This window comes from Mercenaria mercenaria, chromosome 13, assembly GCF_021730395.1.
Source record: "Mercenaria mercenaria strain notata chromosome 13, MADL_Memer_1, whole genome shotgun sequence".
NCBI classification, from domain to species: Eukaryota; Metazoa; Mollusca; class Bivalvia; order Venerida; family Veneridae; genus Mercenaria; species Mercenaria mercenaria.
Genome location: NC_069373.1, coordinates 62,586,845 through 62,604,819, shown reverse-complemented (window position 1 = coordinate 62,604,819; position 17,975 = coordinate 62,586,845). Strand labels below are relative to the sequence as shown.

The 17,975-nt window shown below is 34.2% G+C and overlaps 1 protein-coding gene across 1 annotated transcript; it reads left to right on the top strand.

Annotated features, from left to right (window-relative positions):
- Positions 1-16,607, top strand: LOC123528729 (universal stress protein Slr1101-like). Its single transcript, XM_045308682.2, has 5 exons — positions 1-1,417; positions 9,716-9,811; positions 13,388-13,494; positions 13,778-14,098; positions 14,545-16,607. The coding sequence occupies exons 1-4, from the start codon at positions 1,327-1,329 to the stop codon at positions 14,006-14,008; spliced, it is 525 nt and encodes a 174-aa protein (XP_045164617.2). The 5' UTR covers positions 1-1,326; the 3' UTR covers positions 14,009-14,098; positions 14,545-16,607.
- Positions 16,608-17,975: the final 1,368 nt, after the last annotated feature.

Here is a 17,975-nt window from a genome sequence, read left to right as displayed (position 1 = left end):
CAGTGGGTCTAGTGGAAACTTTAAAAATCTTGTATGAAACTGCTGGCGCGGCTTTAAAATAATTTCACACACAAATGGTCCTTGTGTGACCTGCCACCAAGAGTTGCCACTTTTTTCGATGACTTTAAAAATTTTCCTGTGAGAAACAGCAGTTCCAATTTTAAAACAATTTTACACAAATATTTCTTGGATATTTGGGGTGTGATATCAGGGTTTGACTGTCTACCATAATTGTTCAAAATCTTGCCTTGCCCTAGATTCAAAAATAGCCATGCCCATGTGTACATGTGTAACATGTATATAATGAAAGGCCTTTGAATATCATCTTTTCTGAATCTATAGATATTTATATAAGCATAACTCTGTACTTGTACCATTACGTTATACAAACACACTTGAAGCCTTTTTCACAGGTTAGCGCTTTAGGGTCAATGATCCTCTTGTTTAACAGTTTATGATTTTAGACCATTGAAGTGAAGTCCACCCAGCTTGACACAACTCATAAATTGGAAAGATCAAGACTATAACTCTTTCTTGAATCAATATAACATTGTCACCCAGACTGAACATCAAAGGCACAGTATTTTTGAAAATGATAAAATTGGTATTTATTACCAGTATAACCTTTTTCAAACAAATGCCCGTCAGCTTAGCTCAATAGGGAGAACGCAGATCTATGGATCGCGGGGTCTTGAGTTCGATCCTTGGGCGGGGCGTATGTTCTCCTTGAACTTTCGATGAAAGACATTGTCATTCGTTCTTCGTCTCTGATTCATGTGGGGAAGTTAGCAGTTACTTGCGGAGAACAAGTTTGTACTGGTACAGAATCCAGGATAACTGGTTAGGTTAGGCCGTTACATAACTGAAATAATGTTGTTAAACGGCGTTAAATCCAAATCAAACTTTTTTATTCAAACAAGGTTTTTGGTGGGATTCTGAATCACATTTAATGATAGCTCTAGTTAAAATTTAAACGCTACATTTTAGGGAAAACGCTAATTTCCTACTGTCACTTTTGTTTGAGTTTTTATAGAGTAATATATAACACCAGTACATCTTTAACATCACTACATCAAGCAGTTAAAAATACATTAAAGAACTTACCATGTTTCAGACACTAGGAATGTAATAAAAATGCAGTTGCGACTGTTAACTGAGCACAAACTATTTGAAACAGACTGTAGATTTGGAGCGGATTATGCGAAGTATACATAATTGAAGTATTGACTGTTTGCTAACGTACACGTGTAGGGTACTCGGTTGTTTACTAACACGAATTAATATCTTTTTTGCTGGAGTTACAGATTACTCATAAGTGATTTTAAAATGGCCTCGGGAGAAGAAGCTGTTGCAGCACCAAAACGGGTGGTAGCCGTAGCGATAGATGAAAGTGAAAATTCAAAGGATGCATTCAGATGTAAGTATTTTCATGTAGGTTATCTGGGTATCGATTGCAAAGCATACATCTTTCATAACGAACCTTTTAAACATTCACCGCTTCACTGATTGTCTCAAAAGTAATACCGATTTCATGTACACGAAAAAGTTGTTTTTACAAGCAAACAGAGAACGATTAGGAATTTATTGATATATTCCTTGAATTCAGGGGGGGTGGGGGGGGGGGGAAACACAAGAGGGAGTCACGACTCTGGACAATCAAGCGGTATTAATACACCATTTCAAAGAACTGTTTAATGCGTTTGCAATAATGTCACTTTCTATGGCTTTTTTCACATAACTAGGTTTAACATAGTTTTCAACAATGTGGAAAATCGTTGGGTTTTTTCAATGGCATTGTTAAGGGTAGCTCTGGCTACCATAACTGACGCTATTTTTATTTTCTGATGGTCGCGTCCATGACAGCATATAAACATCTCTGTGCTGGAATTTTTTTAGCTGTTTCAACCTTTTGAGAATATTTCAAGTGTACAGAACAGTACAGTAAAACGTGTAATATACAAACAGATTGTTGGTAAAAATGTTATTCGTTTACCAACAGTTGTGAGGAGATCATACAATTTTTATCCTCTTTTTATTGATGAACCATGTCTATTTCATGATTGTATGTCCATTTGTTCACTAAAAAATGTTATTGCATGACTGCGGCATTTTCCTTTGAAGTTTTGTGTTTTCTAAATTCTGGTATCGCCACGGTTAGCCGTGCTCTAAATTCCGTTACACACAGGTATCGCTCACAGTTTTCTCTGTCTGGGATGTAGAACAATACACACGAATTAGCAAGTGTTGCTGTGATAAGGTATTGAAAATGATAAGCTATTTGAAATAATTTATTACTGTATTTCTGTAGTTTAGTTCTCTACATCTTGATTTAAAACTTGATTTTTTAAATAACATAAAAATATAACTGCAAAAATGATTATGATATTCTATTCAGTTTAAAAATTCAAATAACGTTTAAGGCAAAGCTTTACAATATGCTCTAGGTGTTAATTTCATCGATACATGAAACGTTTGTTGATAAAATTGGCCACGTGGGGTTTGTTTACATTCCCTATTTCTCTAGGGTTCATGACCTCGTTAGCGCCTCCCCTCCCTCCCCACCCCCCGCGCAAATTAAATTTTTAGCAGTTAGTTTAAATTATTTTTGAAACTCTATTTCACAACTATTTGTTTTGAAAAACAATTACACCCGATAAAGAATGTTTCACTGCGTACTTATGCACTTTTTTATAACTTTTTTTTTCAGTAGTTTATTTAAAATTTTGAAAAAGGGATCTGATGTGAAACATGCATAATTTATATAAAAAGCTGTCAAGCGCAATCTTCTGGCTTTTATATGGTAGTTGGGGGTTTACCATGAAATGTTTCTAAGGGAGGCTCAAGAGGGGAAGTATTTTTTAAAAATTTTAAATTTAAGATATTTAAAAAAATGTGTTCAGTCTACTGTTTTTAATCATGCAATAAATCAGTTAGACAATACATACGCGTGTGTTACCGGCGAGTATCATCATGCTTGGGAGAATCTCAGGGAACGTAATTTGATAGCAAACTCGCCTCTACGAGGCTCGTTTGCTACCCAAATTACGTTCCCTGAGATTCCCCCGCGCATGATGATACCAGCCGGTAACACACTTTTATGTATTATCTAACTTATACTAGTTTTATTGCAAATTGGCAAATTTGTCAGAAATTGCACATGGCGGACAAATAGGAAAAAATGATGAAATAACCAAAAAGTTACTTATTTTACAATTTTAGGGGTTGGACATTATTGCAAATTCATAAAATGAGCATGGTTTTGCAGTTCTAATACTGTAGTATTATGTAAACAACTTTGAACTATCCGGAAGTGAGACCCCTTACAGGAGTCCCTTTCTAATGCATGTTTTAAAGTGACAATTCTCTAACATATTAAATATAACGTGTTTTATTTGAGGCCACTCAATTTCTTTCTATGGTTTGTGAAATTCAAATTCTGACAGGAAGCTACTCTTTATGCTAAGCTTTCAATAGTACATTTTAACTTGACCTTGTTAAATTAGAGATCAACAGACCTTTTTATGATACTATTGGTTGCCCTGATGTTTTACCTGTTGTTTTGATTTGAATGCGCATGCGCAAAAGAACACACAACAAAGATTTATATTAGATCAAAGTTTCGATACAATAAAGTTCAACACAGAGCTCTGTCAGTAATGTGAGTACAAATTTAGATACAATTTAGTCAGAAAAAAAGATTCACATACAGGAAAAAAAGTGTAACAAAACCATATGACTTTACCTGGTATTACACTTTAAGGTCTTCCTTATATTACAAATGTAGTTAATTTACATTTTGCAGTCATTATATTTTTACCATTATCCTTCTGGCCATTTAAATGATGGGCAATACTTTGAAATTTATTGTACAAGCAACACGTTACTGAAAAAGTATAAATATGTTTCTGTTAAAATTGGCCAAATGTTTACACTGATATTTCTGGCATGACATTTACTAAACTCTTAATGTCTATATGATTGATTTTACGGAATAAAGTTTTAAACATGAAAATGTATATCATTTGTTTGGGACAAAAAACTAGTTGTTTTAGTCTGTTAAATTTTATTATTTAATTTTATGCGTTCATGAATTAATACTGCTTTCTAATTTTACCTATTTTACGCTTTAGTGATTACATGTTCATGTATTGGAAATAATGAGACTTGTATGAATATTAAAAGTAAGCAAGCGATTATTTGTGTACAAACTTAACTTGTCATAATATAAAGTTTTATGTGCTGATCGTTATCAAGACATTTTTCTGCTCCACTAAATTTCAATAATTCGATATTTAATATAAGTAGGAAACTGATGTTGTTCACTATGGTAGCAAATAAATTTGCTATAGTTTAGTTCAGTTTATTAGAGTCTCACTTTCCACGATACATATACTATACATTATTAACATAGGATTTATCAAGGAAACCTTTCTTAAAATAGAAATACGAGACACGGTTATTAAATTTATACACTTTCTATGTTTAAAACCCAGTAAAACATTGCGTATCAACACAGCAGAACATATTGCATATTTACTGTCTCATATAGGTGATGTAATAGATACTGCTATTACATGTAATTACATTCCCCGTCTAAAACTTTGTAAAACCTAACGCACATTTTGCGTACTAAAATAGTAAAATGTATTAGTAATTAGTATCTACATATTCACGGTTAACCTGTTCTCAAACCTAACGGTTTCGAGCCGTACATCTAAATTTTGCCAGTGAACTGCGATGTAAGCCTGGCATGTGACATTTCACATAAGCTTCTGTCTCATATATTTGCTTAAACATTCTGTAGGTCCTTAGCTTATTAACCCCATTACCTCTTTTTGTAGTCTGGGCATTCAATTCCTGTACCCAATTCCGAATGAAATTTTCATTCAATTTACCTTGAATTTTGCTTTTAACAAAGTTTTTATCCAATCTGTCTATTCTTGTATTTTTGAACAGCTTCCATGAATAGCTTTTCAAGTCTGAAACTCCAATTTTTACACCTATTGTTACTTTGTAAAGTAGACCACTGAAGTACTTTAGCCTTTAGCCTGCTAAATTTCAAAAATGGACAGGCTCATCATTCAATTTGGGCAATACCATGTATTATTTTCGAAGGGGTATTCACTGAAAATTTATTGACTGAATAGCGAACAGTGCGGACCATGATCAGCCTGCACTGGCCGCAAAGGCAGAATCGCTTGCCGCCAGCAGGCTAAGGGTTAAAATTTGTTCTGTCATTCTAGGACTTGCATTTACACCATGTTACCTTATTTGTTATCTAATACAGCTAGGCATACGTTGCAGAAATAGGTGAACATTTTCCGGATTTGTGGAGGAGGACTGCATATATTGCCCAAATAAATTAAGAACTAAAAAGATTCCAAAAATTGAACATAGAATGTTTCCTTTAATGACAGTTCACATTTGGAAATCGCGGCGAATGACAAAATTAAAATAATTCATTTTCATTTTTTTTTCTTAAATAAACTATAGGATTCGGAATTTGACCAAGGGGCAGTGTAGAATTAGTCTTTATCAGTCAACATTTTCCATTCATCTGTTCACAAAGTGCTTATTGTGAGCCTTTAGGATCGTTTGATGCCCGTCGTTCACAATTTCATAAAGGATACTGCCCCATAAACATACCAGATATTTTCAACCACAGGATGGTCTCCTTTCAAATACTTTCTGATCTAGGTTATCAATATAGAATTGTGGTTTCTATTACGTTAAAAACATGGCCGCTATGCGCTGTGGGACTCGTTTTCCCAAACATTTTTGAAAATCTATGAATTTGCAGTTCAAGCTTGAAATTAAGTTCGTAACAATGTTCCTTGAGTGACCCTTTTCCAAATGCCTTCAAATCATTCTGTGTCCTTAAAAAACTTGGCCACTAGGGGACGGACGTGGCTAGTTTAATTCCTTCCTTATATGGCTATATGAAGAAAATGAAAACCTTGTTCTTAACAAACCGCTGGTCCTTAGAGCAATGTTGCTTAATTGATCCTTCGACAAATACTTTCAAGTCATTCTGTTTCGATATGAAATATGGTCGTCAGAGGAGGTGCTAGATTCTCTCTGTGCTATATAGAAGACAAAAAAAACCGCTGACTAGATTTCAAAATAGTTTGACAGCAGTGTTTCTTTGGAGACCCTCAACCAAATCCTTTCAGATTATTCTGTTTCATATAAAAGTATGGTATTTACGGGACGGTGCTAGTTTTCCCTATATGGTTTTACAGAAAAGGTTGAAAATCTTTTGCTTACAAAACGTTGGCCCGATTGTAAAATAATGTTACAGCAATGTTTTAAGCGACCTTCCATCAAATACCTTCAAATCATTCTGTTTCATTGAAAGCATAGTTGCCTGTGGACAGAGCTAGTTTTTTTCTATATGGCTGTATGGAGAAATTTTAAAATCTCCCAAACTGCAAGCCGGACTTTGAAACACAGTAAGAGGCGACTAATAGGGTCTTAACACTTGGTTTTGCAGTAACTCTGTGGTTCCAGCAGGCATGCAAATTTTGATTCCATACCTCATGTTTTTATTTCAATTTAAATGAGATGTGGAACCAAAATTTGTAGTCCTGTTTGGCGCCATATAACCTATACTGTGTTGGTGCGCCGTAAAACCCAAATAAATAAATAAATAAATTGAAACACAGATGTTCCTTGGTAGATCATCAACCAATTTCCTTTAACTCATTCTGTTTCGTTTAAAAGCATCGTCTCATGTGATGGGGCTAGCTTTCCCTATATGGCTTTATAGAAAAGCTTGAAAATCTCAAACGTCTGGCCCGGTTGTAAAATATTTTCATAGCAAAGTTTTTTTAAGTGACTACCAAATTCCTTCAAATCATTCTGTTTCGTTAAGAAAGGTGAACGTCAGGGGCGGGTCAAGCGTTTTCTATATTGTTTTACTGAAAAATTTAAAAGTCATCTTCTCTGAAACAGCTTGTCCGATGTCAGAACAATTTCACAGCAATCTTCCTCGTGTGACCCTATACCAAAGTCCTTCATATCATTCCGTTTTGTAAAATAAACATGGTTGCTTGTCTAGTTTTCTCTATATAACTGTATAAAGATCTTCTCTGAAACTGCTAGCCGGAATTCAAAACTCTGATATTCCTTTAGCTAATAACCCCAAGCTCCAACATCCACAAAATATATTTCTTGATATTATGTCGTAGTATCCTGTGACACCACACCCTCCACACCCTCCCTGTGGCCCCACCCCCCCCCCCCCCCCCCCCCCACATACACACACAGAGACACACACACACACACACACACAATGTACTTGCCCTCGATATTTATTAAGAAAACAGTGTTACCTTGTTGCAAGACAATTTCCACATATTTTCCTTGCGGGGTCATTAATCGAAACTGTTCAGGCAATCTGTGAAACTCAAGTGAGCGATCTAAGGCCATCATGACAGTCTTGTTTGTGAATCTTAATGAATTATTGGAAGTAAACGAGTCTTCAGTTAAGAAGGTAAGTTTGCACGAACAATTCATTTGAGAGAACATGTTCGTATGTTTAATATGTCATATGGCAAACACTTAAATACTAAAAGGTCTAACCGCCTGATCATATGAATGTGGACAAAATGTGACATGTGAAATGATAATATATATGATCTTCCTTCTACTTTATTTTTTTTAGAATTACTTTCTTACATTGATGCACTAGAAAAGCTATTTCTCATTCGTTAGGGCCATTTTACATTACATTACTAATATACGGAGTGTATCTCATATAAAAAAAAACAAGGATGAATATCCAACGGGCAAGGCCACGCCTCGCCAGACGTAAACCCAGCACGCGGACGCGCGCACACACACACACACACACACACACACACAGTAAACTCACAAGAACAAAACGAACAAATAAAGGAACACAGTAGGGCACCGCCGCCTTTGAACGGTTAGTGGCAAAACCACCACTGGGGAGCTTAAACCGGTTTATGGTGCACCTAATCTCACTCTTACCCCTACAATGTTCCACAGGACAGAGTAAATTAAAGTAATCCCCGCCAGGTGAAACCCTAACATACGCAAAGGCGACAGAAAGCATGCAATGTAAAACATAAAATGCTCTTGTATATTTATATAAATGCAATCCGTAAGAACATAAAACGCATGTACTCAGTGCCTTTGCAGAAGGATTTAAGAAGTACCCATCATAGAGTCCTCCACCTATTGAGCAAAAAAAAAAACAACTATCCATATTTAGCATTTCATCTAGGAAGCGTGATGTATTATTCAATGCAGTAATGTCTGCCTGTGTATCTGGAGAAAGACCTAAAATAGAATTTCTTTCATAACAGTTTAAAAACAAATCTGCGACAAGGGATGAACAGTTTGTTTCCACGGGAATACCAATTACTTGTCTGAAAACAGCATTCCCAAATATTGTTCAATAAAAAGGAAATTTAAGGGCTTTGCAAACTTCGTCACAGGTCCACAAGGTATAATGTTTTACCATGCAACTTGTAAAAATGTTTTATGAAAATTGCAAGCGAAAAAGTAACATTTTCCCTCGCAAAAGTCTTTTGAGTTAGGGCAGTTACTTTTTATGCACTCGGTAAAATGGCGGGGGGGGGGGGGGGGGGGGCATATAGTCTTACCCCTGTACGTGTGTGTGTTTGTTTGTGTGTTCGGAAAGGGTGATGTTCGTGTCCGGTCCATAACTTTGACATGCATGGTCCGATTTCAAAATAATTTGACACAATTATTGAGCTCAATGGATAAGGTCACAGTACTTGGTTGAACTTAGCCAATTTTCACTACATATATACTGATATTGTGGTCTTCATGTCCGGTCCATAACTTTTACATGCATTGTCTGATTTCAAAATAATATGACACAAATAATAAGCATGGATTGACAATTTGCCATGCGCAACACCAGGTCCCTGGGTCTAAGGTCAAGGTCACACTTAGAGGCCAAACGTCACATACAAGACATTGTCTTGAGCATTTCTTCTTCATGCATGGAGGGATTTTGATGTAAGTTGGCTCAGTTGTATACCCTCATGAGACAGAATGTCATGCGCAAGAACCAGGTTTCTAGCTAAGGATTACTTCCCTTTGTTGTTACTATAAATAGCTTATATTGTAACTTTTTTATTACTGGTCCTAGGGAAAAAACAAGACCACTTTTCTGTAGTACAACATGCATGTTACATTCAATTTTGAGAAGTATTTTAACCTATCTCTACCTGGTAAGGATTTTTGTGTGGACGATTAACTTCCCTTAGTTGTTACTATAAATAACTTATGCCTGTGACCTTTCTCATGTTGCGTGGGCATCCGTGTTTGTGACACATTTCTAGTTTCATTTATGAAGTTATATGTGGGAAAGTGGTAAACAAAGTAGAAAAATCATATGTACTGACTGAAGACACCTTAAAATTATTAATTCTAAATTTATCCAGGATTTCACCAGAATTTTTTACCGACCAAACAAAGTTTTTACCAGAGTTTTCGTATACTTTGTCACAATATCTTTTCACCTGGGGTTTTATAAGCCATGGAATTCAACAGTGCTCTCTAATTGTACACTTTGGACGTTATTCGGAAGGTTACTAATCATCCTTCTAACCAATATCCTATACGTTTCCAATTGAACATGAAATCTAAGCAAAACCATCTGCCAAAATAGGGCTTTTGTTCGAACGTGCCGTAACTTTCATTAAATATTTTCCAGATTACATGCAGAATGTGCGAAAAGATGGGGACAAAGTATACCTGATTAATGCCGTGGAAATCAACAATGTTCTCCATTCATCACAATGGTACAGCTGTAAGTAAAACATATAATCTCCCTCCTAGAAGTGAGTAATGTTTTCAATATTGATCTTTTTGTATGTTAGGAATGCTATACTATAGTGATCTGACCTGGGGATTTGTATTACATATGATTGTTTGTATTACTTTTCGTATCATCCGAATCCGATATACAGAAAGGTACATAAAAAAGAGATGTGATTCAAAACTACGAGATCATGTGTACTTTCCCTTTACAAGCTAAATATACACACAGTATTTCCTCTGACTACTTTTTGTGCTACTAACGTTTTCCATCAGGTGCCGGATACGGATTCTGAAAACACTGAATCGATTACGATACAAAAAGTACCATCATTTAATTTGAAATGAAATATAAAGAGTGGATTGGCAATTTTATTGCATATTAGCAAGTACATTAATTGCGTATAGTGCCTAACATCTTTCCTTTTTTTAATTTAGTGTTAATGTTTTCAGTAAATAAAAGTCACAAAATAGCTTCATGCTATAATATTTACATTAATTATCAATGTATTTTTTATACAGATGCAACAGCTATCCAAACATTGTTTAATGAAATATCCGATCTTACCGCAATTGCAGATGTTTCGGGTCAAAGTTGTACACCGTACGCAGTGCTATTGGATACTGCATTTAGCTCATCTATAAATGAAGAACATTGTATACGGCTTACAACCTTATATTAACCTACGTGGACAATAAAACCTATAAGAAAATTTCTGATTATTCCTAACCTTTGCTATTACTTGCTATTATACTTATTTTAAAGGTGGTCAATCACATTTAATCAACATTTAATGACATTTTTTACTTTTTGTATATTCTGGTAGAGAATTATTTAAGGAACAAAAAGACCGATTACATAGGGTTAGATTCCTATTTGAAATGTATATTTTATTATTTTTATAAAATTTTGTAATTACCCCCCTTTAATATGAAAGTATATAAAAAGCTGGGTATTTCTTTTTATTTCGATACAATGTCTAGTTTTACATTTGCATTTGATAGACATATCAACTATTGAATAATCTGAACCAAAATGCAAGTTTTAAAGCTGTGTGTAGCTTCTGAATTCATTTAATTCCAATCTATCTTGGTTGCGCAACCAAGATAGGCAAAGGCAGGTAATGATAATTTTTCAAACTTGCGTTTCTAATGAATTCCACCTAAATACATAATTTTTAATGCAAATATTTTACAAATATATTACTGTATACAATATGTCTAATATTCATACATTTCCTTAGGCAAAGTATGTTTATCAAATTTATACTTATGATAAAATAACTCTATCTTGGTTGGGCAACCAGGATAGGAAAATGAAATTTTAAAAATACCTCCAGTGAAAATCTAATTTGTATTAAGTGTTAAGTGAACATAAATGAGTGTAAATGATCAGATGCTAAAGTTTCGAACAAATCCGTTACATGGCCAAAATCTGATTATCCACCTTTAATATATATACTTTGAACACACTTGCCTTTACGGCGGCTAAATACAACTTCAAAATCTACAAAGGCAATATACATGGCTTTATCTTTTTAGTGCACCTGAACTTTGTTCAAGTTGACCCATTAGTGTAGGTTCATGTTCCAGCGTCCTGCTTCGGTCGCCTTGCATCTATAATTTTACATGTAAAACTTCTCCTCTGATACTGCTGGTGAGAATTACTCCAAAGTTGGTCTGTAGCATCCTTGCATAGACCTCCATTAAATTTGTGTGTAAATGGTTAAGCTTGGCCAAAAGAACTAAAAATAGGAAAAAAAACTTTTACACAACTTCTTCTCATGAACCACATGACGGATCTTCATCCAAACATGGTTTGTATTGTGTGATCCTCTCTAAATTTTGTTCAGATAGTTCAGCTTGGACCCTTCTAGGGGTAACCAAATATCAAACAATTTTTTCTCATTAACCACCTGATAGATATTCACTTAATATGATCTGAAGCACCCTTGTTTGATTCTATCTCAAATTTGTTCAAATGGCTACCCATTACCCCTTTTAAGGGCCGCCAGAACTATAAATAGAAAAGCAATTTTAAATTACTTCTGCTCATGAACCACTTAATGGAACTTCTGGAAACTTGGTCTGTAGCATCTTTGTATTGCCCTCCTTTGAATTTGTAATTCGCTCAAACTGAAATCGGTCGAACACATGCTAAATACTTGAACTCCATGTTCAGTCTCAACAAATACCTATCTCCTACATATTGTTCTACCTGGATCAGATAGCTGGAACACTAATAAAACCTTTTCCCTCGAACAATGAAAAGTGCGGGTTAAATTTATTTGTTATATAGTTATATCCGCCCACCATATTGCTTGGTGTTTTCCCCAATTTTTTAAGCTACTTTACCTACCGTATTGATAAGATTATTAAAAACGAAGAGAAGATAAAGTGGTAAACATGATTGTTTTGAATAAGCATAGAACTGTATTTTATAGCATTTTCGTACATTCCTAAATTAATTGCTTAATAAAATATGCTTAATACATTCCGAAAGTACAAAGAAACAAAAGAAAACTGCCTTTTCAGATTATGATATATAATATAGATAAGGTATAAGGAAAAATTGTTCCAAGTGGAAAAGTAAATCGGCATGGCAAAACCATGAGAAGTAACTCATATGTAGATCTTCCTGTATATTAAATGCTGATATGTTACCTTACTATTCTGATACAAAAAAAGAGAATTATTTTCATATCTTCTTATTGGAAAAAACGAAATGTACTCTATTTATTTATTCAGAAGTTTTCAAAAAAATAAATAAAAAAACAGGCATCTCTTCTTGTACTGATTGCTAAATCTGCATTTTTGTCAGATCTATAATTTATTATTTGTTAAGTGATATGTTAGCTACTATAATGTAAAACGAAAAATAAAATACTTTTAAATATATTTATATGTATGTATGCTATCAAGAATGAAAGTGGCCTACCCCATTTAATATAGTGAAAGATGCAAGTGTCTACAAAAGATCTATGAATATGGGCACATTTTCAACGAATGCCACACATTCATTTGAACTTATCCATATATTATAGATATTATAGATACCTTTTCCTTGGAAAAATATAACATGGTACAAACTGTATTACTTTAAATCTCGTTAATAATTAGATTATAACATGTAGTAAAAGATATTTATGGCAAATGATCTATATTTAAATGTTACATGTTTTCACACTGTTTGTTCATCATGTATTATTGTGTGTTATTATCCTCGTGTATTTATAAATGCAATGGATTTAAATAAAGTATCTATCTATCTATCTATCATACAAGAATTGTTGGAGTATAGTTGTTCACCGATAAACGTAAAATCAACACTACAGTTACACTCATATATTATACGATTAAATGTTCATGGTTGCCATTTTATATGATGTATATGTACCACATGTGTCTGTTGCCTTCTGGATGAATGAATATAAAACTAGAAACTTGAAACATTACCATACAAAATATAAAATTAACTGACATTATGAAAAACACCAATGTATGCTTTCAAATGAATTGATGTATTGGTCAGTTAGTGATGTGCTTAAACTCACATTTCTTTTTTCAGCGCCTTATTCTTTCAACCCTGAAACGCTGCAAAGGTTACTAGAGGAAGAAAAAGCGAATATCAAAAAGAAACTAGAGAAGTTTGCGGAACTTCTAAAAGATGCTGGGGTAAACGAATCACTAATATTAGAACGTCTCGTTAGCTTGGTTGGTTTTGAAACCTTTAATTTTTTTTATTTTGTTTACAGACGGTGTCATGTTGACAATTTAACGATTCTGTCATAACTTTATTCAAATTTACAATACTCGAACTTTTTGCTTTCATGATGTTTTTATAAAAGCATGTTCATCGCCATCACCTAATCTCTCTCCCCCACCCCCACCCACCTCCCCTCTATAACTTGTTGCATATTTATACATTGTTAATTTGTCACTTAATAACTTCCTACAGTGTGACGGTACAGTGAAGAGTATTCACGCGGAGTCACCAGGCGAGGGTATATGCAAGGCTGTCACAGAAATCGGCGCTTCCATGGTTATCATAGGCACTCGAGGAATGGGGGCAATTAGACGCACGTTACTGGGCAGCGTAAGTGACTACGTCCTGCATCATGCACACGTGCCTGTGTTAATTTGCAGGCATGAAAGCAACCATCATCAGCAGCAATCTAAAAAGCAATAAGAACTACTCCGGCCAATGTTACGTTCATTTATCAAATTAACATATCGTGGGATATTATGGTTCTGGTGGCCAGCTTGTTTGTTCTTTAAAGTGGCATTATGCGCATCTTACTGCACATAGTGTGTTTTTGGTGAATGTTTTATAAAAGCAATTTTCGGTTGCTGTGCATTTAAATGTGTTAAATTAACAATAATGCCGCATAAGTATTTGAAGTTGATGCTCTAGAAATAAAGAAATCAGACTAATAAGATAATAGTTTTTTTTCTTCAGTCTTCTGCGCAGTGATCTCCCTTACCTATAGGTAGAGATTTCTGTAGTTGAAGGGAAGCAACTCCTGCGTGCAGTTTGACTTTTCTTAAAATGACTGCCCCAGTCAAAATAAGAAAAGTCATATTTGGAAAGTAATTATCTTGTACTGGTAACAGGAAGAGTTTGTTATATTGGGTTAAAAGCTGTAATTTCCTTCACCCTTTTTTTCTCACACATCTACTTCAGCTTGATTTGTACTTGAAAAATGCGCATTTTTCCACTTTAAACTTTGACACATATGATTACAAAAGCGTGTATCTTGCCTCACTAAACATTGCTATAGGTGCGATGGTGTCCTCTCGAATATAGATACTGTTTCCCACCTAGTAAAGTTCGTTGACAGAAAAATAAAGGAAGTTCAGTCTTTGATGAAGGATGAAGGAGGAGCCTACATGAAACATAATGCGACCTTTAATATATATATTTCAAGATACTTTACTACTAATCCTAGTGTTTATAAATTTATACAATTGTTAAACGAAGATAAAAATCAGTACTGCAAAATTAGCACTATTCTTTATTAGAGCCTTTGAAAGACGAGACAATGAATTAGTTTAATGTTTCTTTATTACTATATGACTTTGTTATATTGTGTTATTGACATGCTCAGGTCCCTTTATTTCTATTATTATTATCATGTATTCGCTCTCTCTCTCTCAACGCATGCATTGTTATTTACATTTATAAAACATGTTGTTATGACGATGAGTATTGTGCTCAAGTCTAAATAAACCATATGTTCTATTCTGTTCTGTTTAATATCGAATGAACTCATGTTTATTTAAATTTATTCCAGTGAATTTGTTTAAGATCGTATATTATTGTAATTTATGTGTAAAAATAATCAGTAGAAATATGCATTATTTACTCAGATATTGCAAAGTTTTACTTTAAGATGTATTTGATGTGTGAGTCCAAGGTAAGTCTGTTTCATTCTATAATGTTTTCATATGACAATAACGTATTTTATACGTAATTTTCAACTGTTCGTTAAATAGTTCGTCTGTTTATTTAATGTTTCACCTGTCTATATTTTTTTTTTAAATATCATTTCTCAAAATACATTAGCTAACCTAGTAACATAATTATGTTATTTAAACCGACTTTCTTTCATGTGGGTCGCGATTAGTGTAATAATATTGAAGGTTTTAAACTGTAACATTGATGGAGCGAGTGAGACTTATAAACGATTGAGAACATATTTTAAGTATACCCAAATTTTGAAGTTTAGGTTCATGTATCTATTATATGACCAGTACTGTACAAAATAATTATCGTAAAATGTTGTTTTTCATGATAACGTTTTATTGACGCTCCATTTAGCACCTCGTCCCCTGATCATTATCAAAATGTCGTATTTTTAAAACAGATGATAATATCTGTATTTAAATGGGTTATATTGCTCCAGTTAAAATCCAACTTTTTTCATATTATCAGTCAGAGGTTCGATGTGGTCCTAAGAAGACCAAAGGACTTGTGGAAGACCTTGGTCTGCGAGAATGCTTGGCAAATTGAGTAAAGATAGTTGTCTAATTCATGAAACTTCTTTTCTTTTACTGCCCTAGGGTTTTCTACATACATGGAATAGGTTATTAGGACACCGGTTCAACTAGGCAACACATTTGGGATTCATTAGTTTATAAATTAACATACATGAATAAATACCAAGTGCATATTTGTTTTAGTAATACTACAGAGCGTGCACGTGTGGTTTATTACTTTTGATATCTTCTGTCCCATGTAAAAAATTTAACTGCCCTATATGTAGTCATCAAAAGGATGTAAACAAGTTTTGTATTTAGTTGAATCGTGTAGGATTGGTAAAACCATACAGGTGTAATACTATAAGTACGCTAAGGTAACACTACATTGTATTTTCAAAGGCTATTAGAGGACATTTACATTTAACTTGATAGCAAAGTCAAATGTATTGATTTTTACGAACATTTGCAAAGTCTTACATTTCTTTATATTTTGTGCGATAGTAAGTTTGTACAGTTCGTTTAAATTGTAAACACCATGTTTGTAAACATTAAAGATTGCGTTTTGTAACCTTAACTCCGGCTTCCATAATTTAGTGTTTCTAGTATAAGAAAACGTGAGCTCTAGCTAAAACAAAACATAATCAGAAAGTGAGAGGTCATTTTGTAAGTAGAGAAATTTTGAAATTGAAAACCTGTAAACATGTATGACCTAGTAATCGAACTGTATATGTAATTTATTATATTATATTATATTATATTATATTATATTATTGCAAATATATAGGGAACAGTTTATAATGCTTTGTTGTTTTTTCTTTCTTTTTTCCATTTTAAGTATGACAAAAATATACTCCGGTAAATCAGGAGTTAACTGTATCCATATGGGGTGCTACTGTCAAATATGAAGATTGCTGTATACATATGATGACATTTCAGTTCTGTGTTCGGATAGTTCTTACATTTATAGTCAAAGTCGATGAATTTCAGACAAGTACCCACGGACCTGTCAGATGTTCTATCTTCTCATCGGTTCCTGCAGCTTCCGGTTTAAAATTTTATTTCTGGAACTGGAATTCTACCTGGCAAGTTCGTGGGTATTTGTCTGAAATTTCATATTTAACCCTAAACGTACATTCGCATTGGAATGTACTCATATGTATACAATAAACTCATTTAACGTCATAAATACATCGAACGCAGATGTTCACACTATAAACACACACTGACACACACACACATAAAAAGCAAACACGCGAGGACAAATTGAACAAATAAAGGAACAAAGTAGGGTACCGCCTTGGAACGGTCAATGACAAAAGCTTAAACCGGTTTAAAGTGCGCACCCATCATCACTCTTACCTCCACTATGTCATGGGACAGAGTAAATAAAAGTAATCCCCGCCAGGTGAATCTCTAACACACGCAATGGAAACAGAAGGAATGGCGTTTAAAGCACATTCTTGCATAAAAACTACTTTTTTCACTGGATCCGCCCATGTATTAACGGGAGAAAAATCGTGTGCAAACAAGGCAATTCACGTGCTGTTAATACCCGATTTTTATTTTTGAAATGCTTTGCCAGGGATATATGTATGTATTTTACGTCACACTGATATTTGGCATCTGCGTCTTGTTTCTTCCTTAACAACCTCATCTTGTAGCATTATAAATACAATGTAATCCATAGTATGTTTTAGCTGTATCTGTTTCCAACACCAATCGTACTGCCCCCATCAATGTACGCCCTAGCTCTCTTAGAGTTCACTCCCTTTACAAAGCGTCTGTTCAGTTATTGTAAATAACTGTGAATAAATAAGTATCGCGTGTAACTTGTGCTATTGTTCGTTTTTTAGGTATTATATTTATGATTTTGGTAAGTATCAGTCGGTATGTTTTTATCTAATTTCTCTAAGAATTAATATAAACAGCTTGGAAACTTGACACTACGTTCGTACTATCCGTACTCCAACTGCGTGTCCGTACTCAATATAACTCGAATGCAAAGTTATTATTCTTGAAATTGTGATCGAGTCCACCAAATTGTGAAATGATATGAACCAATTATTGGTAATTTTATGTTTGTAATAATGAGGAGATAAAAACTCGCTTAAAAACCTTCAGGAGGTGCTTTTGATAGCGTTGTTTATTCCGGGCCCTGGATACGGATATTTAAA

Excerpts from the sequence above, each read along its gene's own strand:
- LOC123528729 (XM_045308682.2), top strand. The coding sequence starts at position 1,327 with ATGGCCTCGGGAGAAGAAGCTGTTGCAGCACCAAAACGGGTGGTAGCC. Across the intron at positions 1,418-9,715 it reads TTCAAAGGATGCATTCAGAT|ATTACATGCAGAATGTGCGA; the intron begins GTAAGTATTTTC and ends AATATTTTCCAG. Across the intron at positions 13,495-13,777 it reads AACTTCTAAAAGATGCTGGG|TGTGACGGTACAGTGAAGAG; the intron begins GTAAACGAATCA and ends AACTTCCTACAG.